Source organism: Caretta caretta, chromosome 8 (assembly GCF_965140235.1).
Source record: "Caretta caretta isolate rCarCar2 chromosome 8, rCarCar1.hap1, whole genome shotgun sequence".
In the NCBI taxonomy this organism is placed as follows: Eukaryota; Metazoa; Chordata; order Testudines; family Cheloniidae; genus Caretta; species Caretta caretta.
The window spans coordinates 108,389,819-108,417,492 of NC_134213.1; the positions used below are offsets into that span (position 1 = coordinate 108,389,819).

The 27,674-nt window shown below is 45.8% G+C and overlaps 1 protein-coding gene across 12 annotated transcripts in view; it reads right to left on the reverse strand.

Annotated features, from left to right (window-relative positions):
* PTPRF (protein tyrosine phosphatase receptor type F) overlaps nucleotides 1–27,674 on the reverse strand; it is a 605,446-nt gene that overhangs the window by 131,065 nt on the left and 446,707 nt on the right. For all 12 annotated transcript variants that reach the window (XM_075131918.1, XM_075131917.1, XM_075131916.1 and 9 more), the window contains one exon: nucleotides 3,530–3,718. In XM_075131918.1, the coding sequence (XP_074988019.1) occupies nucleotides 3,530–3,718 (189 nt within the window). The remainder of the gene's footprint in view (nucleotides 1–3,529; nucleotides 3,719–27,674) is intronic.

The following is a 27,674-nucleotide window of genomic DNA, read 5'->3' on the forward strand; positions in this document are numbered from 1 at the left end:
AGGAAGTTGTACTTCCAGGACAGAATCACTTGGGTCTTTCCGAGTAATTGGTTTGTGGCAAAGCCTACTTACCACAAGAGGAAGGAGATACTGGTAAGTTTAGTACTGGAAATGTTTAATACAGCCAGGTAGGATCAGATCCTGGACTGTCTATCTGACAAGCTAGAGAAGATCTTGTACCTACTGCTGTGTTGAACTCTGTAGAAGAACTGTGTGTATGTGGAATAGCCCCACCCCAATTTGCAATAATACACAAGACTTGACATTAAGGAACAGAAAGATTTTGTTCCTGGGTGGGGATACATTCCTTTTATAAAAAGAAACTAAGGAGCCAGCTAACTATAAGAAAGTTTACTAAAAAATGCATATACGCATGTATATAAATAACAGACAAGTTTCAGGAATGACACCCAGGACATACATGAATAGGAGTTTTCTTTCTGACAAAGACTCCAGCTGGTAGTGTTATAGAACTAAACCTGCCTAAGGTTAAGTCGCGGGATCTCCTGGTCAGCCTCCTCCTGGCCCTGGCTAAAGTGGCCATCTATAAAACCAGGGTGAGGAGGTTGGCCGATGGAGTCTCCTGCGACTGTGGGGCCTATTTCCGATCCTCTGTCCGTTCATGCCTCTGGGCAGAGTTCCTCTGGGCGGCGTCCACTGACTCCCTTGACGCCTTTGAGGAGCAGTGGGCGCTGTCCGAGGTTCTCTGCTTTGCCCGCCCACTTCCTGGATCCCAATAAGGCTACGACTGGTCTTCCTCGCAATGCACATCCTCTTCAGGACCCCTGTCAGAGGAAGACTAGACCTCTAGAAAGTGCTGGGCAGAGCCCATCTTGAGTATACATGGTCTGACTGCACATTATTTCAAAGCTTCTGTCTGAAGCCCCCTAGAGCGCTGCCAGCCCATGTAAATCGGGGTGTCAAAGGAGAGCACCTTTTCTAACTATCTGACTTATTATCTATCTAGCTGTTCATACTGCACCAGGAGCCTGAAGAAATAAAGGGGAAAAAACTCTCTCTCACAAGGGAGAATGTAGATTTCCAAAGCGGCTTTGGCATTTTCAGACTGACGTTCAATATGTCTGAGGTAGAACTCTGGCCCTTTTGGAAAATAATATATAGCAAACGACTGTGTGCTGGGTGAAGACTTTGTTAGGAAATCTCGTATATGAAATGGCTAGACGTTACTCTTTATATGCAACTATTTTAACTACATTCCATCGGTCTGGGTCTTATTAGTTTTAATTAAATTAAATGAAATGAGTTTGTGCTCAGACCGCGACAGTCTGAGCTGACACCAGGCTGGCTGGGAGATACTATTGTATCAGATGATTTTGCTCTAAATGGAGCAGAGACTCCTTTTTTGTGGGAAGATGAATACTTCATAATGAAATGCTTGTTTACATTTATTTTCTTCTGAAAAACAACTTTCCTTCATTATCAAATTCTGCTGGAGTCTCTAATAGCAGCTGGTGGATTGGATCAGGGACTGCCTGATCTATTGCACTGGTACAAACAGGACAACTGCAGAGGGGAAGGAAGGATCCATATTCCACACCCAGTTCTAGCTCAAATTGTACTTACAGGAATGACCACAAGCTGGCAGCTGCTAAATTCTGACCCAGGAGAAGCCAGAGTCTCATGGTGTAAATTACTTGATTCCACTTTTGTTAGGAGGTGGGAGAATCTTCATCCTAACATTGGCTTTGCGTCCTCCTTCCCCACCCCCTAAAAACAAAACCCTCACCCACACTTGGAAGCCTGCTGTGCTGAAACCACACTGAAGTCTAATCGATTTCCGTCACAGGACTGAGGATGTGTGTTGCTCATTGATTTCTAAAAAGGTTCCCTTGATACCTCCCTTGGTAATTATAGTCTCTTCAACAAGCAGTCAAATTCTAGAGTTTGAATCCCCTGTGAAATTCAATTGAGACGCGTCTTGAGAACAGGAAAAAGGAAACAAAACTTGGACACTATGGCAGGGCTTATTGTTTTTACACTCTAGCTGTCTCTCCAAGCTCACCCAGCAGACAGGAGATGGACAAGTGCCCATAAAGAGGATGCAGAGAGCAAGTGCATCAGAGCTGGCTCTCTTATTTACAGTTTTACCTAAGGATGCTGATTTAGTCAGTTATGAAAAACAAAATATCCATAGCACTTTCCTACTGCTGCTTACCTAATGCTTCCAGGAATAATTAATGAGTGTGATATTTTCTTTCAGCACAAACGTATCAAGATTAAACCAGGTTTGTTGGGGAGAAAAGCTGAAGGTCACTGTGAAATTTCCTAAGCTGGAAATGTATTAGTGTAATTAGTGCTCACTAGCATATCTAGGTGAAACCAGAATGCCAGGCTAAGTTCTAATGTAGGTGACAGAGGTTGCTAATTACCCACTCTCCCCGTTAAAGGCTGTTCCATGCTAGCACAAGAGACAGAGCACCACAGTCAGGTTGCACAAGGAGGGCACACATTAAATGTCCATGTTATAAGGAGAGAATATAGGAATGCCCTGGTAGCTCTGGACAAGGCAAACTATGCCTTTGGGTGCCAGTAGATACCACAGCCAGGCAACAGAGGCTGCATTATCTTATTTCTAGTCAGGAGGCACCATATCAACTCCCTTCTGCGCTTTCAACTGACTACCACAGGATTCCTTACTTCCAGCCCTGTGGGATAGTGCTGCTATGCATTGTTAAACACTTGCTGTGTTCCACCCCAGATGTGGCTGTGTTTGAGCAATAGATTAGGCAATCCTTTTATGTAGTTTAACTTTGTAAAGGGCTCTGAGATCCTGCAGGATGGAAAGACATGACAGAAAGGCAAGAGAGCATTATTAAGAGGCCCAAGTGCATTTCCATCCATTGGAGCAGACTAGTTTGTGCCAGAGTGTTAGAGAGAAGTCTGAAGCATGTATTGCACATTCTTGTATTTAACTCGTTAAATAAGAAATAAGAAAGTGCAGCCTGGTAACCATGTTTCTGTTCTTGAAATCTACAGACCAGTCATTTATTTGCTACTCGACTTCTTGGTTTTTCTTTATCCTTGTTCTGCCAAATGTGGAGACTGGTGAAGAATTCAAGAGAAAAAAGGGTGTTGTCTTGACGGCTCTGGGCCTTGACATCCTGTGTGCTGTGTTCTCCATTCTGTTCTAGAGAGGTTCTTACACTGCGCTCATCACCGTAGGATCTGAGCGCCTGCTGAGCTATGGGGAAGTGTCTGACCTTGCCCTGAATCTGAGGCAGTCTCATTATGAGCTAGCCTCCTCAGCCAACACCCCGACTGACAGAGGAATCTGCGTGATGTTCCCAAAGGCATGTCCGTGCTAATCTCTCTCTCTAGCAGGCCATGATATCCTGCCAGAGGAAACTGGCCCCCAAAGGTTGGTTTTCATATCACAATGGGACAAAGTTAACGTCTGGGTTTAGGTGCATAGCTGCACTTCAGAGTAATATGCAAAAAGCTATAATGGCAACAGGCTGGGAGGGAAGAGCGAAGGAGAAGGGAAGCCTTACTTGCTTTGCGGCCTTACCTGAACGGAGCTGCTTGATGCGCCCATTGCTAGTTCCTGTATCCACAGGAAGGAAGTCCTTGAACCAAGAGATTTCAGGATCGGGGTTGCCACTGGCAGCGCAGAGCATTGTGGCTGTGCGGGCCTTTTCTACCACCTTCAGCTGCGGGCCCATGTCAATGGTTGGAAAGCCAGATGGGAGGTGATCTTCTGCAATAGGAAACAACACACACCAGACTGATGAGTTACAGGTTGCATAGTAATGGGATCCAGTGCCATGCTGCAGCATCTGTGCCTCTGCCGGAGAGCATCAGCCCAACTCCTCCACTGTGGTTATGTCCACACTACGGCCGACGGCAGCTCAGGGGTGTGAGTATTCCACCCCCTGAGCACCAGGTGTTACACCGACATAAGCGCTCGTGTGCACAGCGCTATGTTGGCAGGGGAGCTTCTCCCGCTCGTGGAGGTGGGTTTTTTATGCTGACGGGAGAGCTCTTTCCTGTCGGCACAGAGCATCTTCCCCAGACATGCGGCAGCAGCTGTAAGTATAGACATGGCCTGAGATGCTTGCAAACCCCCAAAGCGCTCTAGCCTCTATAATGAGCACTCACTGCAGCAACAGGGGCTGCTGCTAAATTGAACTCTGTTTGAATCAGCTGCCGTGGGACATGCCCACGATTTTCACCGATGCGTAAGCTCGATCTATTGTTGTTAATAAACTCTCAGAGCAGGTGTTTGTCTTTATGCAAGAAGAGAGAGGTGTTCTGGATGCTACACAGACATGCAGCCAACCACCAGGTCAAATAGGCACCTTACAAACAAACAAACAAACATACTAAACAATACAAATTGTCAAGAGAGTATGAGTCTTCCCAACGGAAAGATCCATTACAAATCTCTCCCTGCCCCAAAAACTGGTGTTAAAGAGGTTATTAGAAACAAACGAATGTAAACTTTACATCTAACCACGAAGAGCAATGCCAGGCTGTGCATTAGGAAGCTCCCGATGGACTTCCTAGGCAGCTGAAAGCATCGGAGGTGTGCAAGAGATGACTAATGCACACGCTGGTGTGGCTTACTGCTATATTATAAATGAAAGCATCCCCATGCTGAACTGTGAAAAGCACAGATAGAACGGCTTGAAAAGGAAAGGCCAATTCCGCGTGCTGCTGCCGTACGTGCACAGGTAGGCTTGGCTGAATGTGTTAAGTAGCCTGTGCTGAAAAACAGAGGAAGCTTCAGAACAGCCATTCAGCAAAGAAGTGCAGGACAGAGCTCATTTACTCACTTCTGTGGCAAGATGTACTGTACTCTACTAAGCCTAAATGGCAATGAAAAAGGACACACTTCCACGCAAAGAGAGAGCCAGGAGAACATTAAGGATCCTGAAAAGCACTACAAATTCAATTATTTTCAGCAGGCTCCTGTTTTCTCTAGTTTGAGAGCAGAACTTAAGCAAACCCTCTCCTTGCCTGCTAATCTGCCCCTTCCACTCACTGGAACATTTCAAACCTACCAGGCCCGACGGATCCCCCAAAGTCCAACAAGATTGTGACCCCACCATACCTCGATTTTTACATTTCTTTCCCTGGGATCCTACCATCCCCATATTTTACCCACCCTCAGAGAAGCACGAACAAGAAGATACTTTGGTTGTGTCTTTTATTTTAAAGTTCCACATTTGCAGCACAAACTAGGAACATTTGGTGACTAATCTTAAACATCCTTTCCTAAGATCTCGGGAGAATCCCCAAGACACTTCCCACTTGTTTGTGCATCAAGATTCTACAGCACAAGGCAACATCTGCTGTAAACAAAACAATGCACTAGAATGTTGCTTCTGTGTTTGGATGCGAGGGGCAGCCGGGTTTTCTAAAGGGAAAAAGCTACTGAGGCTTATTAAAAGCATAAGCCATATTTTGGCTCCCAGTCTGGCCTCCCTAGAAACCTCCCCCATACCAGCAAACATAGGAGGATTTTTTGAAAGGTACCACTGAAAACTAGTTCCTTTTTTTATTTGCACTCCACTGATTTTCAAAGACAAAAGGCACCCAGAGCTTAAACAGAAAGACACCAGAGCCTGCATTCAGTAACCAGCAACACCACCACGGACACAACCACAACACATATTGCGCCTTAGTTCACAGGAGAGACACCACAGTGTAGAGTGCCGTAGACTAAACTGTGAAGGGAGATACACAAACAGTGGTAAACAATTAAATTCCGTCGGCGCACAGCCAGGTGTCCTTGAAGTCCAGCACCTTGCTATCTGCGATGTGAAAGCAGATGTTCAGTCTGGGGAGGCTGAAACCCCAAAGTGCTTTTTAATTTAATACCACGCTGAATATTTACACAGTCTTTTCTGGCTTGCTTAAGAGTTTACACAGAACACGTGAAGCAAAGTATCAAGTAATTAACTTGATCCAAATCATGCATGGAGATTTAGCATTAAACTATCACTAAGGCTGCAAGTTTGTCACGGAAGTCACAGATTCCGTGACTTTCCGTGACCGCTGTGACTTCTGCAGTGGCCGGTGTGCCAGGCCTGGGGACAGCTCAGGCAGCCCCTGGGCCAGTCGCACCAGCAGCTGCTGGGGCAGTCTCGGACCACGCCTCCGCCTAGGAGCTGAGCGAGGGGGATATCGCCACTTCCAGGGAGCCCCCCAGGTAAGCGCCGCCCAGAGCCCACCTCTCCCCATCCCGTGCCCCAACCCACAGCCAAACTCTGCTGCTGCTGGGGTGGAAGAGATGCAGAGCCAGGTAGGGAGCCCCTCTTCTGGAACCCTCTTTCCCTACATATTGTACTTCCTCTTTCGGGGGGAAAGGCTTCCCCTTTTCCCCAAGCAGGAGGAACGAAGCAGGCTCTTGCCCCTTGCTCCTACCCTTTGTCCAAAGCAGCTGTTTTGCCCTTTCTTCTCAGCACCTGCCATCACTGTTCTCGTTCACCAGCTTGGGTGACAATGACTTTTCTAGAAGACACTGGCACTGGACACATGCCCCCTTCTCCCATCTGCTGCACTGCTCCAAGAACCAGCTGGAGTGAAGGCATGGGACATGTAGTCAATCCCAAACTTCAGTCTTACATGACCACAGGGATCAGCTCCAAAGTGCAGCTGTAAACACATGGATAACAGCCACTTACATGGAAGGACAGCAGGAGTCCCTGGTGAATACAGCAGTTGGCAGGAGAATCCTGAGGAGTCAGCCTGGTGAGCTCTCCAGGGTCAACGCTATCTATCACAGAGAACAGACACTTTGGGGCCTGCTCTCTTGTTGGATGAGATTTATATGCCTAAGACCCAACGATATTACTGGCCGTCCTTAGCTGCACGCATATCTGTTAGGGAGAAGAAATACCCTATGGTGTGGTGAGAGCCGTTTATTTGCTACGAGCCTGGTCACGGTACATGCAGGTTGTATAGCCACGAGTCTGCTTTGCAGGTCATCACAAACAGGCACCAATAAAACCTTTACCCCACAACAGCTGGGAGTTTGTTTGTGTCAACATATTTCTCAGAAAGACTAGTTCAGATGAAATGATAGCGAAAACTGTAAACATTTTTATGGGCACTATTCTTCATATACCTCAGCCTGTAAAGTCAGGCCCCCTTAGTACCATAAGTCCAATTGCTCAGACTGCAGAGGGAGAGCAAAAATGATGCCCAATATATTTTGAAAATAACAAAAAATTGTCTAAAGTACCTTTTCTATATGTTCCATTATAACTGTAATGTTAAATCTCGCACAATCCATCAAAAGCTTTATACCACTGGAAAGGCACGTTCTCAGCTTATTCCCAGTGAGATACTGGGCCATAAACCTGTCACTGAGCTAGAAATATCCTATCTAGCCACTGGTTTGCTAGAGTGCCCCTCATCTCGGTCTCTCTCAGTCCAGTGTAACTCTTAGGGGCTCAGTAAGAACGAGTAACATCCAAAGCTGCTTTGTGCTTTCACATCTGGCAGCTGTTTGAAGTTGCTCAGAGGTCTGGAGAGCTAGACACAGGCTTGGTGGAAATGGAATTACGGGCAGAATGCAGGTGGAGTGAGGGCTGTGGTGCATTTTTGACCCCCTGCGTATCAGCACGGCACAGAGAGGGCGGTACATACACAGAATGTGACCATTCAGTGAATGGGCCAGAGCTCTCTCCAAGCTGAAATCATTTATTCTTAAAGGGATCCTGAGATGAGGCCTGTGCTATCCTGGGTACGTCACTCTGTTCTCTCGTGGCGTCTCAGAGACATACAGAAGGGTATGTTAGGAGTGAGCACGCTCTACTGATGAACCTTTACGATAGTTCTATACTTGATAGATGATCAGGATTAATTTATACATTTCACAAGCCTCCTAACCGCCCTCAGAGGCATTGAAATGCAGTCGCAAATGAAAAATATCAGTGACAGTGAGCTGGTCATTTACAAAGCCGTGAGTGGCAGGCAATATTAACGAATGGAAGCAGCAGAGTAACAAGGGCCCAATGCACAATCCACTCCGGTGCCGCTGCTTGCTGAACAAACAGCCCCCACTCTTCTGGCACAGGCTACCCAGAGCTGCTGCTCAATTAACGCAAGACAATCAAAAGCAACCAAGCAATTTCGGGGCCCAGCAGAGGGGCATCATTTTCTGTGACAAGAAGCAGCACTGAGGTGGGTGTGTTCAGGCTGAACAAATCTACACCAAAAGCTTGTTATTAATAGCTCTGAGAAGAGAGTCTTCCTTTATGGGCTTGTATTTTCACAGACGTCCATGTCAGCGCACAGCAGAGAAGTGCAATTTAAAGCCAAACTCTCTGAAAGCTCCTATTGCCCAGGTTAAAGCCTGTGGGGAGTGGCTGGGAGGAAGGAAAGTGACCAGTGCCAAGTCTCATACAGCTCTAGGAACGTCCCAAAACACTGGCACAATCTCGCTACCTGCCCGAGGAAAAGGTGGTGCAGTGAAAGTAATGTACTTTAAAGACAACAAAGTATTAATGACTGGGATGGCAAAGTATAAACAGCTTCACGCAGGTTATGCAATTACAAAAAAATCTAGTCATCGATGGGTTTCAATGACAAACCCGCCGACGTCCTGTGGTGTCACTCCGAAAATGACATGCTGAGACGGCTCTTTAAAAACTTCATTTTAACCGAAAAAACCCAAACCCAAACCAAGCCCTCGAGAGATCTTCTCCGAGCAAAGCCCATGAACTACCACGCAACAGCTGAAAGTAAACAAAGCAGTTGGTACCTCTTCAAAAGACCACACAGCAGCAGCGAAATGTTCATAAAAGGAAAGAGTCTGAGTCATGCGAAGCAAAGGAGGAGGAAATTTAAGGGAAATCTAAGGGAATACTAGACTGGCCACATGGTAGAAGAAAATAATCTCTTAGGAAGAGCCCAGCCTTAGATGTGCTGTGGGTAGGATCTCACATGGTTCTCTCACTCGGCTAGAGATTATGATTCAATGAAACAGCAAATAAAAGAGCAGTCCTTAAAGTGCCAGGAAAGGAAGCTGCTATTATTATTATTTTTCATGCTTTGTGTGTATAAAAAGATATTCTATACTTTCCACAGTATGCATCCGATGAAGTGAGCTGTAGCTCACGAAAGCTTATGCTCAAATAAATTGGTTAGTCTCTAAGGTGCCACAAGTACTCCTTTTCTTTTTGCGAATACAGACTAACACGGCTGTTACTCTGAAACCTTTTTTTTGCTGAAATCCTTACAACTCATAACCAGGTAGAGATACAGTTTTACTGGCCACACCCAGCAGCTGATTAAAAATATTACTTAGAAAAGGCTTGTGACCACTGGGAGTTATTTGCATTTTTAAACATAATTCACCCCTCCCTTGGTAGGGGGGTTTCAACGGGTAAAGGAACAATGAAGGAACCCAAAGTTGCTCTTTCAGGCAGGTCCACTGGGCTCCAGTAAATTTGTTGGTACCAGCAGAATTCTCCCTGGAATTATTCTCAATCCATGGTTTTTTAAAAATGTTTTGTATCGAGAACCTCAATACAAGTATTGTCATGTCCTTCATTTCCCTGTATTATTGCAAAAACGCGACAAAGCACATACACCACACGCCCATGTAAGGGAAAAAACCTCCATGCTTTTCTAAGAAAATACTATACCTGGCCCTTACTCCTATTTTCAGCAATCCATTAACCCGTTACATTTTCCATACTTCTTCGCGTGCACTATGGGATATGCTATTAGCGCAGAGATTTTTATTTTTAGCTACATAATCAATAAAGCACTTCCATATATCATTAAGTGCAACCTACTGTTAAAATTAATGGGGCATTTGACTTGTGATCCATTTGAGTATGGTTGCAGCTCAATGCAGAAGAAAATGCACAGGAACTGAGTTAATGGGACAGAGAAACTCTCCCATGCTTACTAACGTTCAGACTCAGATTAATGTGAAGGATTCCGGCTGTCACTCAGCTGAAATACAAAGTTCATTCGCTTCCAGTTCACACCCCAGGATGCAAGATTTTGGATTACCTGAAAGGTCAGACTTTACTAAAATCTGGTTTCCGTTTGGCTTCTGCAGCCCATCTGCATCATTGTTAACCCACTGGCATCTCTTCCTCTGGTGGAAAGTCATGCCCATCAGAGAGAACAGTCAAATAACCAAGAATAGAATTTTCAGACAAAAACTTTGTTAAGATGGAAGACGTTTGTAAATATCAACAGTAGGCACCTTTAAAAAGTCATATCAGCAGATGTGACATTATGGCATCTTAGATAGCACCACCTTATGTCTAAACTAGCTAATAATGGGGGCGTCTCCAGATACCACAGTGTACTAATTACCGGGAAATGTTGATTTTTAAATGGCACTCACTGCAGCAATTACTTAAGGGAAAAAACCTTGAGAATATTATAGTTTTCCTCCCAAAACACCAAGACTTGCAAGACCTTTGAGGCAGTTAGGCTGGTTCTGTATTTTACTGGTGGGAAAGGGACTTGCACAGAGGTGGGAACACAGTGAGTTTGTGGCAGAGCCAGGGATAGAAATATACCTCCCTACTATCCATCCTATGCCTTTACTATTAGACTATTCCGATGAAGTGAGCTGTAGCTCACGAAAGCTTATGCTCAAATAAATTGGTTATTCTCTAAGGTGCCATAAGTACTCCTTTTCTTTTTGCGAATACAGACTAACACGGCTGTTACTCTGAAACCTACTATTAGACTGTGGTTTTGAGAAGAAACATTAATTGCCCTGACAGCAATTGGGTGCAGGATTCTGGCTACATGAACCATCTTTCAGAGATCATACACAGCAGAAGCAGAGAGGCTCTGCGTGTCAGGCCAGCAGCAAGTCAATGGTCTGGATACAAACAAATAAAATACTGGCTTTTGACAAGTGATGTTTTTTAATGTTGGGCTGATGTAATTGATCGGAGGTTAATGGGAGGACATCAAATTTTTTACATAGGCAGCAAGTGTTACAGAAACTCAACCCTCTATTTACTGCTCTTAAACAATACCCATCTTTTCAGGAACATGTACAGCAAAAGCAGTGGCTCCCAATTTCAATCAGGGCTTTAAACAAATCCCCTGTGTAGGCCCTCATGAATTAAAGAGCACATTACAAACAAATGGCAAGTTGGCTGTGGAACAAGATCAGGGCCATATGGATAAAAACGGTACCTTTCACACTTTCATTTTAATACAAACCAATTCAGCAGATCAATTAAAATTCCTCTTGATTACATGGTAAAATGTATTTCTGAACATTATACTCATTTGCACATGCTCCAGTGTCTCAATTTGTCAAATGACTGATAAGAAAAGTGGCTGGGGTTCGCTCTCATTTTCACAGGCACACAAGGAGTGCGATTGTTTTCTCCCTGGGAAAGTGTTCAGCTCAGCAGCAAGCTTGTGGCAGAGGGGCATTTCCCACCTTTGCATGCAGGAAGGGTACACTGCCCTTGAATCCTGTCCTCTCCACTTTCCAAGTACGTTATATATGATGGCTGAAGAGTGAGAATAAGGAACAGCCCCCTGACTTCATTCACTAAGTGTTTTAATGCAGCATGCAGGCTTCAGAGTTCCTAGACTCTTGAGTTTAATTCAAGCTAGACATTTAAGATGATCCTTTTCCCTTGAAAGGAGACAATATTTACCTCAAACTTTTAAAGACAGCTTGCTGCTTTGCCACCCCACTACAGTTGCTGTGTTCATGAAGAAGGGCTCTGTCTCTGTATGGACCACACCTAGATATGTCTACATGAGAGGAGAAACCCCAGAGCTTCCTTCATTTCTTGAAGGATTTCTTTTCCATTTTTTTAAATCAGAGAAAAGGGAAAACATGGCAGGCTGTGTACAGTTCCCCTATATCAGTTATGCAACACATCTTAACATCAAAGTGAGAGATAAACGAGTAACTGTCCTTAGATCTGTTTAACTTCTTCATTCAACTACTGCAGATAAATTCATTTCTGTCTCTTACTGAACTGCAATCAGCATGCACCAGACCAGGATTAAAACACAGCAATTATGGTGTCTCTCTGAGGAAATTATTGCAAGGACACAGATTGCATGAAATGGTTTGTTACTTGTTCCTGGATGGCAGCAGGGGACAGAGAGAGGGACACACAGACAGACAGATTTTCTTACACCACCATTCTGGCACCTCTACACACAGCACATCTTACAACAATGGTTGTATCAATACACACTGGGACTTCTGAATCAACATATCCCAGATCTTCCTCATTCCGCATCAAGACATGCTGCACTGGGTGGGTGGAGTCAGGAGGTCTGGGTGAGCCAGGTCATCTGCAGTGAATGTGACTTCCAATGTAGACTGAGGAGAAACCAGCGGAGTGGGTACCAGGTCAGATGGAGCTAAGCTAAACCCAGGCCCACTTGATGGGATCTGCAGGTACAGCTGCAGCCAGCGCTCGGAAGCCGTGGGGACAGGTGTGTGGATATGAGAGATTGCACTGGTGCTGCAAGCTCAAAGTTGCTCAACCAGTGTATTGTGAGGTTTTTTACTTTGTGTATTTGGATAGAACAGGAGAAGAAAAAAGATGAGTTTCCCAAAATGGGAGATGCCCACATGGCCTTCTCTTCTCCTAGAAGACTTAAGTGTTTATGCTGCCAGCTTCAAACAAGGGACGATGTTACTCCTATCTCTGTTTTCCATTTCCTGGTGCTTATTAACTAGCCAGCAGAGCTGCTAGACCGGAAACCACTGCCCATCACTATGTCTATATGTGCAAGAAATGTTGAAAGGGCATTGTAATGCATTCCACATTCTTTCCCACATTGCAATCACTGGGTTGCTCTACTTTGCAAGCCATAAGGACGTCGCTACCATTGTCAGAACACACAAGGCACAATGCCTTCTTTATTCTATCTGGTCCAGCTTAGACGAGGCTTTCTGGGAAAGAGCTGCCATAACTGCAGGGTTACATTTCAAATGGCTGAAGAAAACCTGCATAGAAAGGGACTCTTCCTCTTCTGGAGTAGATGAACTGCATGTAAAGGCAACAGGAGCCACCACCACCTGACCTGGCCAGCCATTCTGTTTTCATGAACTGTCTCACAAGGTCAGGTGTGTGGAGCTGCTCATTACAGGACGCCAGTGACAATGAACTGTAACCAAGTGATGACGGAAAGTGATTTACCATCAGCTAAGCTGCCATCTGATAGTGACCATACAAGAGGTCAGACAGCACTATCCTTTATTAATACACCAACAATCAGCAGCACAAACCGTGCTCCCAGATTAGACTCCTGAAGCTGGATGTGAGCACATTCTTTCTAATTAGAAAATGGCCCTGAATTTCTAATAAGCAAAGTTAGAATTTTTGGGATTTATGCCAAATTAAAGACAATTAATTTTCCCATCTTGAGTATTACATACCTTAATAGCTCTGTCCTTGAGTCAGTCTCACCCTTCATGAGCACAGCTATTTAGCTCAGTCTCTAAAATTTGATGTGCGTGAAGAACAGCTAATAAGAAAGTTCTGAAACAAACCTGAGTTACCACATCAAAATTTCTCATGTTTTACAACACTGCAAAAGCAACTGGATTCCAAGTCTATCTCAGATCCTAGATTAGAGGCATTTGCCGCAAAGCCTCTGCTCTCTGGTCTTTAGAGGCATTAAACAATTCCATGTTTCCCTTTAAGATGCTCTTTTAATATACAGCGTGACAATACATACAGATAATCAGAGTAGTTTTCATCAAGTGATCTGAGTGAAGCTCATTGGCTTTATTTGATACTACAAAAGACTATTTAACCTGCTCCCAAATTATTTCATCGATGTAATTAGGAGCCAGGGACTAGGGAAGGCTCTCCAGAGCTGTAACTATCAGCATGGGAGAGAACTTTCTACTGTGCAGCACTGTTGTAGCTATGTTGGACCCTGGATATTAGAGAAAAAAGAAGTTGGGCCAATAAAAGATATTACATCACTCACCTTGTCCCTCTAACTTTCTACTAAGCAGACACTGATTAAAGTCTGTCTGTTTCTGTAGGCAGTGCTGTGGAGGGGGCAGCCTGTAACTGTTTAGCTCTGGAAGATTAGACCATGGTGGTTAAATTTTTATATTCTCATCCCAGTAAATGCGTGTTGCTGTTCGGGGTCCAACACAACTGAACGAGAGAGACACATTCTAGCAGCTAACTCAAGCTTCCCAGGTGTCTTCCAGTGAATGGAGTGTGGCAGCAGTCTCCCTCCTGAGCTCTCTCAGCAAACACTGCAGGGTCACCCCTCACTATTACCAGCAGGAGAGTGGGGTGGGCAGAGGTATTTTTTCATGCTTTGTGTGTATAAAAAGATCTTCTACACTTTCCACAGTATGCATCCGATGAAGTGAGCTGTAGCTCACAAAAGCTTATGCTCAAATAAATTGGTTAGTCTCTAGGGTGCCACAAGTCCTCCTTTTCTTTTTGCAAATACAGACTAACACGGCTGTTACTCTGAAACCCTCGCTAACCAGCACTCTCCTCTGCGGCAGCACTGAACACTCCGGTTATGAGTTTCAAAGCTGGGGAGGGGGGAGGATTCAGTACACAGGAGATGTGTAGCTAACTCTCCTAGCCAGCTTGAGAATCTCAGCCATTCACTTTACTGAACCAGGGATTGATACAAATGCCAGAGAGAAAAAAACCTGCCTAATGAGTCTTCACGATTTAGACTGACCACAGCAGCCTTGAACAGAATTGCCCCCACACAAACTAAGGAGAAGGCCTAAGAGCAGATGAATCAGCGATCTGCTTGAGGGGATCAAGTGTAGGTCCAGACGAGTTCTGTAATCAATGGATCTCTTATATCCTCAACACAGACACAGCCCTGATGGTCTCCAGGCAATGGCCAGACCCCACTGCGACCAGTTGTCTCTCATCTAAGAAGTGAGAGGGAGCTCTTGTGAATTTCTTTAGACAGGGAGATGACTCTGGAAAGATCTTTGTTACTAATAACCTATCTGATCCGTCTGTCCTATTTCTAAGGATTACCAGCAATGTGCAAAGGCCCTTGAGCCAACAAAAGATTAAGCGCTCTGACTGTCACCCCACCACACACGGGCTGGCACAGCCATACATCCCACATCACCTCATCTCCTTCAGATCCAGGACACTCACGGATCTTTTCAGTACATGTGCAATGAAAACCATTCCCCCTGGATTGAAGGGAAGGGTGAGGGACTACCTACATAATGCCGGGAAAGTTTCCCCACAAGAGGGGGAAGGCTGAGAGCTGGAAATTGCTTAATTTGATACTATCTTAAATGAAATCATGAATCTCTGACACAGGGCTGGGGAATCGGGCTCTTTGGGGCTCTGCGTTTTTCCTTTGCCTTCTTCCCTTCTCCTCCTCTTTCTCCCACACTCTTTCCATTTTCAGCTGCCTTCTCCTCCTACTGTCCTATCTTCCAAACCCAGGAGCAACTGCCTGGAGCTTGGTGAACTGCCAGGATGGAGAGCACTGGGAAAAGATAAATGCAGGGGAATGCATCTGGGAAAGCTTCTGGGAGAGACTTGAGAAGGAGGCAGGGTGGTCTTGTGGGGAGGACACTGGCCTGAGACTCGGGAGGCCGGGGTTCTTAACCCAACTCTGCCACTGACATGCTGTGTAACTCTGAGTGTGTCACTTCACCTTCTAGGCCTGTTTCGCCTCCCACTCTGTAAGGAGGAAGGACAGTCTAGTGGCTAAGTCACAGGAGTGGGGCTCTGGATTCCTGGGTTGAATTCCTGGCTCTGCCACTCAGTTTCTGGGTGACCTTGGTCTAGTTGTTTACTCCATCCCGTGCCTCAGCTCCCCACCTGTACAATGGGGATAGCTCTTCTCCACCTGGCAGGGGTGTTGCGAGGCACTCATGCCATGGTAATGGAAGGCTGTGAGGCTGGACCGCAGCTTTGGGGTCAGACCCTGTCACACTTACTCTGGGAACAAAGCAAAAGACTGATTCACTAGATAATGGAGAAAAGCAACATCTTAAATTTACATTGAGAAGAGAAATTAAATTAGCAAGTGCATTTTGATCATGATGTGACCTTTAGAAATGATTGAGAGAGGAAAACATTAGCCACCATTATGTTCTCCTGCACAGATCACTCCCAAATGCGGCTCACTGTTCAAAATATTATTGCTAAATTTATTCCCTGTTTTCAGGGTGAATTTAAGAATTTCAGATGACTTTGTTATTTCCTCATTTCTTCAGAGACAGCCTTTGCTTCTCTCTTTATGTGCTGGCAAATTGGGACAAATACTGTGGCTAGACTTAAAAGGACTGGACAATTTTATGACATTTAATAACATTTGTACCTATAAAAGCCGAGAACAATAGGGGTAATGAAATCTCATGCTGCACGGCACAAGGAATTCTTTTTCTCCTGTCCCAAATACAGAATTTATGCAACTGGCCAATGATATTATGGGAATAAGGAGGTTTATCCTCCTCTTAGGCATCATCATGTGTTGGCCACTTCTGGAGGCCAGGAACCTAACTAGAAAGACCAATGATTGGATAGATCTCAAAAAATGAAAGTTCCCATATCCCTCCCTATGCTGCTCCATTTCCGACATCCGTCGGCTCATTAGCAACGACAGAGTTTGGTGCACAAATCTTCCCACTAAAACAGGCCTTTGCTTTCTCCCCAGCTTGGCCAGGCTCATGGAAAAGATGCTAACTGTTTTGACTAATATTATGGTTTCAAGGTGCATTGTCTTCTCCTGTGCTTGTACAAGACACTCTAGGAATTATAGACCAGTCAGCCTAACTTCAATACCTGCAAAGATACTGGAACAAATTATTAAACAATCAATTTGTCAGCACCTAGAAGATAATAGGATTATAAAGCATAGCCAGCATAGATTTGTCAAGAACAAATCCTGCCAGACCAACCTAATTTATCCTTCTCTGACAGTATTACTAGCTTATCAGATGGGAGGAAGCTGTAGATATGACATACCTTGGTTTTATTAAGACTTTTGACACTTATCAGACTTCCCTTTTATTTTCCAAAAACCACACACACAAAGAGTGAGTTTGTGTGTGTGGTTTTTGAAAAAAGGGTGTGTGTGTGAGAAAACCTGGATTTGTGCTGGAAATGGCCCAACTTGATTATCATACACATTGTAAGGAGAGTGATCACTTTAGATAAGCTATTACCAGCAGGAGAGTGGGGTGGGAGGAGGTATTGTTTCATGGTCTCTGTGTATATAATGTCTTCTGCAGTTTCCACAGTATGCATCCGATGAAGTGAGCTGTAGCTCACGAAAGCTTATGCTCATATAAATTGGTTAGTCTCTAAGGTGCCACAAGTACTCCTTTTCTTTTTGTTAACAGCAAGGTTTACCCTGAAAGAGTGTAGCCACTGTTTTATAAAATTTGTCTTTTTAAATACTGCTGTCCCTTTTTTTTTCTCCACCAGCTGCATGTGTTTCAATGATCACAGGATCTTCTCCTTCCCAGAGGCTAGTGAAGATTAGAAAGAAAAAAAAACGCACTCGAGATGAAATGTTCTCCGAGCTCATGCTGTCCTCCCGCACTGACAGAGCACAGACGAATGCGTGGAGGCAAATAATGTGAGAGTGCAGGAAAGCACAAAATGACCAGGAGGAGAGGTGGCGGGCTGAAGAGAGTAATTGGCGTGCTGAAGACAGGGCTGAAGCTCAAATGTGGCGGCAGCGTGATGAGAGGAGGCAGGATTCAATGCTGAGGCTGCTGGAGGACCAAACCAGTATGCTCCAGTGTATGGTTGAGCTGCAGCAAAGGCAGCTGGAGCACAGACTGCCACTACAGCCCCTGTGTAACCAACCGCCCTCCTCCCCAAGTTCCATAGCCTCCACACCCAGATGCCCAAGAACGCAGTGGGGGGGCCACTGGCCAACCAGCCACTCCGCCACAGAGGATTGCCCAAAAAAAAAGAAGGCTGGCATTCAATAAATTTTAAAGTTGTAAACTTTTAAAGTGCTGTGTGGCATTTTCCTTCCCTCCTCCACCACCCCTCCTGGGCTACCTTGGTAGTCATCCCCTTATTTGTGTGATGAATGAATAAAGAATGCATGAATGTGAAGCAACAATGACTTTATTGCCTCTGCAAGTGGTGATCGAAGGGAGGAGAGGAGGGTGGTTAGCTTACATGGAAGTAGAGTGAACCAAGGGGCGGGGGGTTTCATCAAGGAGAAACAAACAGAACTTTCACACCGTAGGCTGGCCAGTCATGAAACTGGTTTTCAAAGCTTCTCTGATGCGTACCGCGCCCTCCTGTGCTCTTCTAACCGCCCTGGTGTCTAGCTGTGCGTAACCAGCAGCCAGGCGATTTGCCTCAACCTCCCACCCCGCCATAAACGCCTCCCCCTTACTCTCACAGATATTGTGGAGCACACAGCAAGCAGTAATAACAGTGGGAATATTGGTTTCGCTGAGGCCTAAGCGAGTCAGTAAACTGCGCCAGCGCGCCTTTAAACGTCCAAATGCACATTCTACCACCATTCTGCACTTGCTCAGCCTGTAGTCGAACAGCTCCTGACTACTGTCCAGGCTGCCTGTGTACGGCTTCATGAGCCATGGCATTAAGGGGTAGGCTGGGTCCCCAAGGATAACTATAGGCATTTCAACATCCCCAACAGTTATTTTCTAGTCTGGGAATAAAGTCCCTTCCTGCAGCTTTTGAAACAGACCAGAGTTCCTGAAGATGCGAGCGTCATGTACCTTTCCCGGCCATCCCACGTTGATGTTGGTGGAACGTCCCTTGTGATCCACCAGAGCTTGCAGCACTATTGAAAAGTACCCCTTGCGGTTTATGTACTCGGCGGCTTGGTGCTCCGGTGCCAAGATAGGGATATGGGTTCCGTCTATGGCCCCACCACAGTTAGGGAATCCCATTGCAGCAAAGCCATCCACTATGACCTGCACATTTCCCAGGGTCACTACCCTTGATATCAGCAGATCTTTGATTGCGTGGGCTACTTGCATCACAGCAGCCCCAACAGTAGATTTGCCCACTCCAAATTGATTCCCAACTGACCGGTAGCTGTCTGGCATTGCAAGCTTCCACAGGGCTATCGCCACTCGCTTCTCAACTGTGAGGGCTGCTCTCATCTTGGTATTCATGCGCTTCAGGGCAGGGGAAAGCAAGTCACAAAGTTCCATGAAAGTGCCCTTACGCATGCAAAAGTTTCGCAGCCACTGGGAATCGTCCCAGACCTGCAACACTATGCGGTCCCACCAGTCTGTGCTTGTTTCCCGAGCCCAGAATCGGCGTTCCACAGCATGAACCTGCCCCATTAGCACCATGATGCACGCATTGGCAGGGCCCATGCTTTCAGAGAAATCTGTGTCCATGTCCTGATCACTCACGTGACCGCGCTGACGTTGCCTCCTCGCCCGGTATTGCTTTGCCAGGTTCTGGTGCTGCATATACTGCTGGATAATGTGTGTAGTGTTTAATGTGCTCCTAATTGCCAAAGTGAGCTGAGCGGCCTCCATGCTTGCCTTGGTATGGCATCCGCACAGAAAAAAGGCGCGGAACGATTGTCTGCTGTTGCTCTGAAGGAGGGAGGGGCGACTGACGACATGGCTTACAGGGTTGGCTTCAGGGAGATAAAATCAACAAAGGAGGTGGCTTTACATCAAGGAGTATTTCAGGCAGGACTTCATGGAGGGTTCCAATAAGAAATGGTGCACCTAAGTTATTCTTCTTATTGGAACAAGGAGGTTAGTCTGGCCTCTGATTGATACATGGCTAGATTTACCTTGCTGCACCTTCCCTGTGAGTGACTGCAGTGTGACCTAGAGGAATGAGTCCCCTAGATGGGGGAGGAGGTAAATGAGTACAAAACAAATCTGGTCTATTTCTTGTTTTGATCCACTCCATCTATCTTTTACATCTTTGGCTGGCAGCAGACGGTGCAGAAGGACTGCATGCCATCCACATCTCATGGCTGCTCGGCAGAAGATGGTGCAATAGGACTGCTAGCAATCCATATCGCCTGCCTGCTCACCATAAGACGGTTCAATAGGACTGACTGCAGGACTAAAGAGAATGAACTGGTCAAATCACTCCAAATTTAGTCCCTGCGCCCATGTCTGCCCAGGCGCTCATGGCCGACGTGGCCAGGAGCACCTCGGACATGACGATGACGGCTACTAGTCGTACTGTACCATCTGCTGCCACAAGGCAAGGGGTTGCTGCTACTGTGTAGCAATGCAGTACCACGTCTGCCAGCACCCAGGAGACATAGGGTGACGGTTACCTGAGCGGGCTCCATGCTTGCCGTGGTATGGCGTCTGCACAGGTAACTCAGGAAAAAAGGCGCGAAACAATTGTCTGCCCTTGCTTTCACGGAGGGAGAGAGGGAACGGGGGCCTGACAATATGTACCCAGAACCACCCGCGACAATGTTTTAGCCCCATCAGAGTGCTCCATTGTGACTGCTCTGGACAGCACTCTCAACTCAGATGCACGATTGTTTGCCGTTGCTCTGACCCAGGGAGGGGCAACTGAGGACACAGCTTAAGGGTTGGCTTCAGGGAGCTAAAATCAACAAAGGGGGTGGCTTTACATCAAGGAGTATTTCAGGCAGGACTTCACGGAGGGTTCCAATAAGAAATGGTGCACCTAAGTTATTTTTCTTATTGGAACAAGGAGGTTAGCCTGGCCTCTGGTTGATACATGGCTAGATTTACCTCGCTGCACCTTCTCTGTGAGTGACTACAGTGTGACCTAGAGGAATGAGACCCCTAGACAGGGGAGGGGGGGAAGCAAATGAGTACAAAAAAAATCTGGTCTATTTCTTGTTTTGATCCACTCCATCTATCTTTTACATCTTTGGCTGGCAGCAGACGGTGCAGAAGGACTGCATGCCATCCACATCTCATGGCTGCTCGGCAGAAGATGGTACAGTACGACTGCTAGCCATCCTCATCTCTTGCCTGCCCGGCAGAAGATGGTACAATACGAGTGCTAGCAATCCATATCGCCTGCCTGCAGGACTAAAGAGAATGAACTGGTCAAGTCACTCCAAATTTAGTCCCTGCGCCCATGTCTGCCCAGGCGCTCCCAGCCGACGTGGCCAGGAGCACCTCGGACATGACGATGACGGCTACCAGTCGTATTACACCATCTGCTGCCACAAGGCAAGGGGTTGCTGCTACTGTGTAGCAATGCCGTACCGCGTCTGCCAGCACCCAGGAGACATACGGTGACGGTTACCTGAGCGGGCTCCATGCTTGCCGTGGTATAGCGTCTGCACAGGTAACTCAGGAAAAAAGGCGCGAAACGATTGTCTGCCCTTGCTTTCACGGAGGGAGGGAGGGAACGGGGGCCTGACGATATGTACCCAGAACCACCCGCAACAATGTTTTAGCCCCATCAGGCATTGGGATCTCAACCCAGAATTCCAATGGGCAGCGGAGACTGCGGGAACTGTGGGATAGCTACCCACAGTGCAACGCTCTGGAAGTCGACTCTAGCCTCGGTACTGTGGAAGCACTCCGCCGAGTTAATGAACTTAATGCACTTAGAGCATTTTCTGTGGGGACACACACACTCGAATATATAAAACCGATTTCTAAAAAACCGACTTCTATAAATTCGACCTTATTCCGTAGTGTAGACATACCCTAAGAGTCCCTGTGCAATCTTGTTTCCCAGCCTGCCTCAATCTCAGGCCAGGCCAACTTTGGGTAGGGATGAAGATGGAAGCCAGTTTTATGAAGGGCAGGGGGAGAATCAGCAGAACTGGTGTGAGAGTGTAGGTGGAGAGCGCTAGGGATGCAGCAGATAGAGATTTTCTGTCAAGCAAGAGAAGGACTTTCTCATGCCTCATGACTAATCTTAAGCTTGTTGTAAGTGGAATGACACTACAGAGATATAATATTGACGGGGTCCACTGCTTATTAGTTTTGAACTTGCCAGGGGGCAAGTAGGTAAACATAAGTGGGTTATAAGGCTTGCTAAGATTAAGGCCTGTTGTATTAGCGTGAGGCCTTGTGGGAGTAGTTATGCTAAAGGCTGGGTTTTAGCTGAAATGTTACAGGCCTAAGGAAATAACCTCACGTCATAAATTCTGTGCACGCAAGTCTGAGAGATCAATGAATAACCATTAAGGGTACAGTACAGCCGAGTTTAGCAAGAAAGGAAGGGGGGGAGGGGTTTAGCAATCTGGTTACTAGGTAGTAATTAGGCAGATGGACCGTATTTACATATAGGAATTATTCAGAAATGTGACGTACTTTATTAATATTCATAATTAAAGGGGTAGTTGTAGAGACCTGGAAGGCCACATATGGATAGTAGGTAGGTATTAATCTTGTTATGGTCACAGACTTTAGTCATGAAGTTACATAAAACTGGGGTATAAAGGACCCAACCTACTTCCTCATTTTCTGGGTTCTGTTGAACTAGCCTTAACTAGATCCATGGTCTTCTGAGGGACTTCACTAACTTTGTATTCCTCTATTTCTTCCTCGTGTGCGTAAGTATGCTCTGATACCTTGTGGCTTGGAGGTATTTGTTTGATATATCATCTGGTAGAGTTCAATTATATGGATAAATATCCTTGTTTGGTATTTAAATAAAGCAAGCATTCAAGGCGCATCTCATTATTGCAAACTGCCTCAATCCCTTAAAGAAAGGAAAATTTGTAAGATAAACTTCTGTGTAGCCTACTTTGGGAAAGAGCCTTTGCTGAACAAAACAATAATACGAGTGTCTGAGTGTTTGATTATTAATAAACATCCTAAGTGTGGAAAATTTACAGTCTTGTTTGACTAGGCTACAAGACCAAAGGGTCCCATCCTGATTTCCCAAGGGGCTCCAGGTATGGTCCCCAGGGAGCTCTCAGTCAGACTGAAGCTACTCGTGCTCTGCAGCACATGGTGCAGGCATGGCAAACACCATGGTATTGTGAGCAGGTCATGATAAGGTGAGGCCCCTGAGGCCACAGGTTTGGCAGCACTCTCAGAACTGGCTTGGGTAGCTGGCTACCCCCATACTGATCTCCCAAAGGGCTTCATTCCAAAATCAAATCAATTCACAGAGGAAGCCACTAATGCCTGGGCAAAAGGGCAGTCTTCCCACATGCACGTGGCAGTGCCAGGCAGGAGAGGCAGAAAATATCCGAGTGAAGCCACGAAGCCTCAGCACACAGAGTCCTGGGAGAGCTCTGAGACTTTGTCTTACTCAGGTTGGTAATAAAAATGGACTAGCCAAGATGGCAGATTAGGAGAACTATCTGTCAAGCTGCCCTGTTAAGCATGCCCCTGTTCCCCCCTCCTGGCATCATGAGAACATGTCAGAACCTTTCTTTGCACGGAGCTAGCTGTCAGCCTCGCCTGCTGTCAGTTTGCGAAGAGCCTCTAATAAACTTGCCCATTTGCGAGCCCCATGCAGCACAAGGCATCACTGCAAACTCATAATTAAATTCATTACTCCATACAATTTTAAGCCATTCTTCAAATAATTACAGTAATTTGATAAGCAGAAATCACATAAACCTGCTGCAGCTTTATCACTCCCATTTGCTGTCTGAAGGAAAATGTGTGAGTAATTAGTCAGATGATAACAGTCCAGGTTATGCAAGCAAAACAAAATTAAAATGATCCTTACTCCAAAAAATAAAATAAAATGGAATAAATGACACCTTAGGCAGCAGTGGAGAGGGAGCAAGGGAAGCAGTGGCAGCTGGATGGAAAGAAAGGAAGGTGAAGCCCCTCGCTGAGTGGCATTTGCCGGCACAATCAGGAGGAGGCAGGTGCGCTAGACCAACCAACCTGCAGCTACGTCTCTCAGGAAAGTCACGTCAGGTAACCTTGGTAACTCGGAGGCTCAGGAAGGCAGGAGAAGAATGCTTCTTGAAATATTCACAGGACCATGACAGAACATTCATTAGGGCTCTAATGCCAAAAAGAATCAGCTGCCTGAACTGCTACTCTGCATTTCCCCACTCCTCAGCTCCCCTTGCTTATGAGGTTCCTGACCTTTCCTGCTATGAGGCGGTGAAAGTCAGCAAAACTGCAGCTCACGGTGCAATGAGGAATGGTGAAGAAATGGCAATGAAAAATTCACACCTGCTGGCTTCTCCAGTGGGCTTGAACAGATGGGGTCAGAGCTCAGGGAATACAGAGCACACATACAGCTCTTCCTACAAGCTCCAGCTCAGTGGTGACGGGTGACCAGACAGCAAACGTGAAAAATCGGGACGGGGGGTGGGGGGTAATAAGAGTCCATATAACAAAAAAATCCAAAAATCGGGACTATCCCTATAAAATCGGGAGATCTGGTCACCCTAGGGTGACCCCTTTCACACAGCAAGCTTCTGAGTGTGACCCCCCCTCTAAATTAAAAACACTTTTTTTTATGTTTAACACTATGATAAATGCTGGCAAAGCGAGATTTGGGGGTGGAAGCTGACAGCTCGTGACCCCCATGTAATAACCGAGCGACCTCCTGTCTGAAGCTATTCTGGTTCCTCACCTCCTCCTTGGATTGTCTGGTTCCAGGCTTTTCAGCAAACACAAACCAATAATAAATAGTACACTGGAAGCACTAAGAGCACTTTTCCGGCAATCAGTCTCAAAGCACTTGCCACTGTATTGTTAGCCCCCTTTCGCAGATGTGGAAAAGGAGGGAAGAAGAGGTGAAAGCCAAGGTCCAGGTCACTCAGTGAGTCGCTGTCAGTGTGTAGTAGAACCCAAGTCTCCTGACTCCCAGCAGCATGCTCACTCCACTAGACCACAGCTGGCCTTTCAATTACACACTTTAAAGCAGAGTTGGTGAGAGTGGCCACCTCCAATCCTTTGAGTGTGTTTTATATCTGCCTGGGAAAGTCTCCAATTCCACCTAGAAAACACTGCACCAGAAAAGGAGCTAATAGAACAAAGGGTCCTTGGCTGCCATTTGTCAGAAAACACTGAGTGTGATGGGCTGCAATAAAAACCTGGCCCAGAAACAAGATGAGTAAAGAGGAGAAGGCCAGAATGGTGGTTTATGTGGTGCCCAGATTAAGAGCCTCATCAGGTTTCTGCAATCAGATCTGATAGTGCCACAGAAGGAACAAAGAAAAGGCTCCAGACCCTCATTTCACAGAAAAGTGAGCAGTCCTCAGTTTCCTCAAAGTGACTTCATACCTCATTAAAACTCATCTAAATTCCATACAAGATGACTTGCAAGAAACAGAAAGAATGAAACCGCAGATAGCCCTTTTCCTACTTGAAGACGCATCTTCAACCAGCCTGACCCCCAAACACTAGTTTTAGGGAGAGAAATTCCCTTTGCTACAAAGACACACGTAAAAAAACCTGAACATTTCATTTCAACTCAACTGCACCTTTCCTCCCCTAGAGCAGTGGTCTCCAAAGATTTTGGATCATGTACCCCCACGGTGCCACCGAAGAAAGAAGGAGGGAAGACCTGCTGCAGGCGTGCAGAGCTGCCGCCAAAGAAAAAAAAACGGCAGAGTGCAGTCCGGTGGCGCTCCTCCTGGGGTGCGCGCACCCCACTTTGGAGACCACTGCCCTAGAGTATGGCGCTCTGGCCATTAGAAGCAATCCATGTCCTAAGCACCACACAAATTCAGTCAACTTTAACTGCGACACTTTTCAGAGGAATCAACCTCTGTGCTGCAGCTCTTTAGCTACTCTGTTTTTTAAGATCCTAAAGTGAAGAAAATTTCACATCCTTAATCCAGAAATAAAACAGAAGCTGCAGAGTAAGCAAGCGCAACACAACATAGAAACAGGAGGGTCAGCAGTACTAGATACGCTAGAAAAGATGGTTTTTCAAGCTTATATTTTACCAGCCATTAAAATCTGAGTTAATTACATGCCCAGGAAAGTGAGAGATTGATCACATTGGCTATACCCCATTACATTATACACTGCTAGACACAAAAACTCCTGTGTCCAATCAATGGTCTCAGAATCATAGAAATGTCGGGCTGGAAGGGACCCCCAGAGATCATCAAGTCCTGCACTCTATGCTGAGGCAGGACCAAATAAACCTAGACCTTCCCTGACAGGTGTTTGTCCAACTTGTTCTTAACCTTTAATGACCGGGATTTCACAACCTCCCTTGGAAGCCTATTCCAGACCTTGATTACCCTTAGAGTTCAAATGTTTTTCCTAATCTCTAACCTGAATCTCCCTTGCTGCAGATTACGCCCATTAATTCTTTAGTGGCCATGGAAAACAGTTGATCATTGTCCTCTTTCTGACAGCCCGCAGCATATTTGAAGACTGATGTCAGGCTCCCCCTCAGTCTTCTTTTCTCAAACCTACACATGCCCCATTATTTTTTTTAACCTTTCCTCATCGGTCAGGTTTTCTAAACCTTTTAGCATTTTGGTTGCTCTGCTCTGGACTCTCTCCAGTTTGTGGTGTGTGGTGCCCAGATCTGTACGATGTGCTCCGGCTGAGGTCTCACCAGGGCCAAGTAGAGCGGGACAACTGCCTCCCGTATTTTACCTACACCACTCCTTTAATAACGCACAGAATGAGATTGGCCTTTTTTGCAACAGCATCATACTGTTGACTCATTTGCAATTTGTGATCAACTATAACCCCGAGATTCTTTTCAGCAGTACTGTGGCCTGTCAGGCTAGTCCCCATTTTGTAGTTGTACATTTGGTGTTTTTCTTCTTAAAGTGTAGTACTATGCACTTGTCTTTACTGAATTTCACCTAATTGATTTCAGACCAGTTCTACAATTTGTCAAGGTTGTTTTGAATTCTCCAGAGTGCTAGCAACCCCTCCCAGCTTGGTCCATCCATATGTCCTATTGGCATATTCTCCACTCCATTATCCAAGCCACCAATGAAAACATCGTATAAAATCAGACCCATGACAGACTCCTGTGGGACTCCATTAGAGATGTCCCCCTGGTTTGACAGCAAATGACTAATAACTACTTTGAGTTCAGTCTTTCAAACACTTTTGCATCCACCTTGTAGTCATTTAATTTAGACCAATTTCCCTAGCTTCCTTATGAGAACCTCATGTAGGACTGTGTCAAAAGCCTTACTAAAATTAAGATGCATCACATCTACAGCTTCCCCCTTACATACTAGGCCAGTAACCATGTCAGAGAAGAAAATTAGGTTAATTTGGCATGATTTGTTCTTGACAAATCCATGTTGGCTATTATTTAAAACCCTATAATCCTCTAGGATGGTGTTCACAAAGTGACTGTTTAATGATTTGTTCCACTATCTTTCCAGGTGTCTAAGTTAAGCTGTAACTGGTCTATAATTCCTTGGCTCCTCTTTGTTCTTCTACCATTACCTAGAGTTCATCCCCCTTCTTCCTACAATTGTTTTCTCACACGGCTCTGACAATGGCCATCAATTTCAACCTGCAGCTTCCCTGCTATTCTAGCTAATCTTCCCCCACAGCGCTCTGCCGATGCTGCTGAAAACCTCACCTGCAGCAAACACTATGATTTCCACTGTGGCTTTTCCCTGTACAGAAATTGCCATTGCTGCAGCTGTTTAATAATGCGAACACATCAGGGAGTAGGATGTGACCACCAAACTCATGTCAGCTGCTTCAGCTAGATCTGAGCCCAGATTCCAGCTGGAAAGAGTTAAAGCCTGAACTTGCATGGATCACCCCACCTTTCTGAACGCAGCATCTCTCAGCCTAACACACAAAAAATAATCCCTTCCGAAATGGACACATGCACAAAGTGCTGATATGGCAGCTGTAGTAG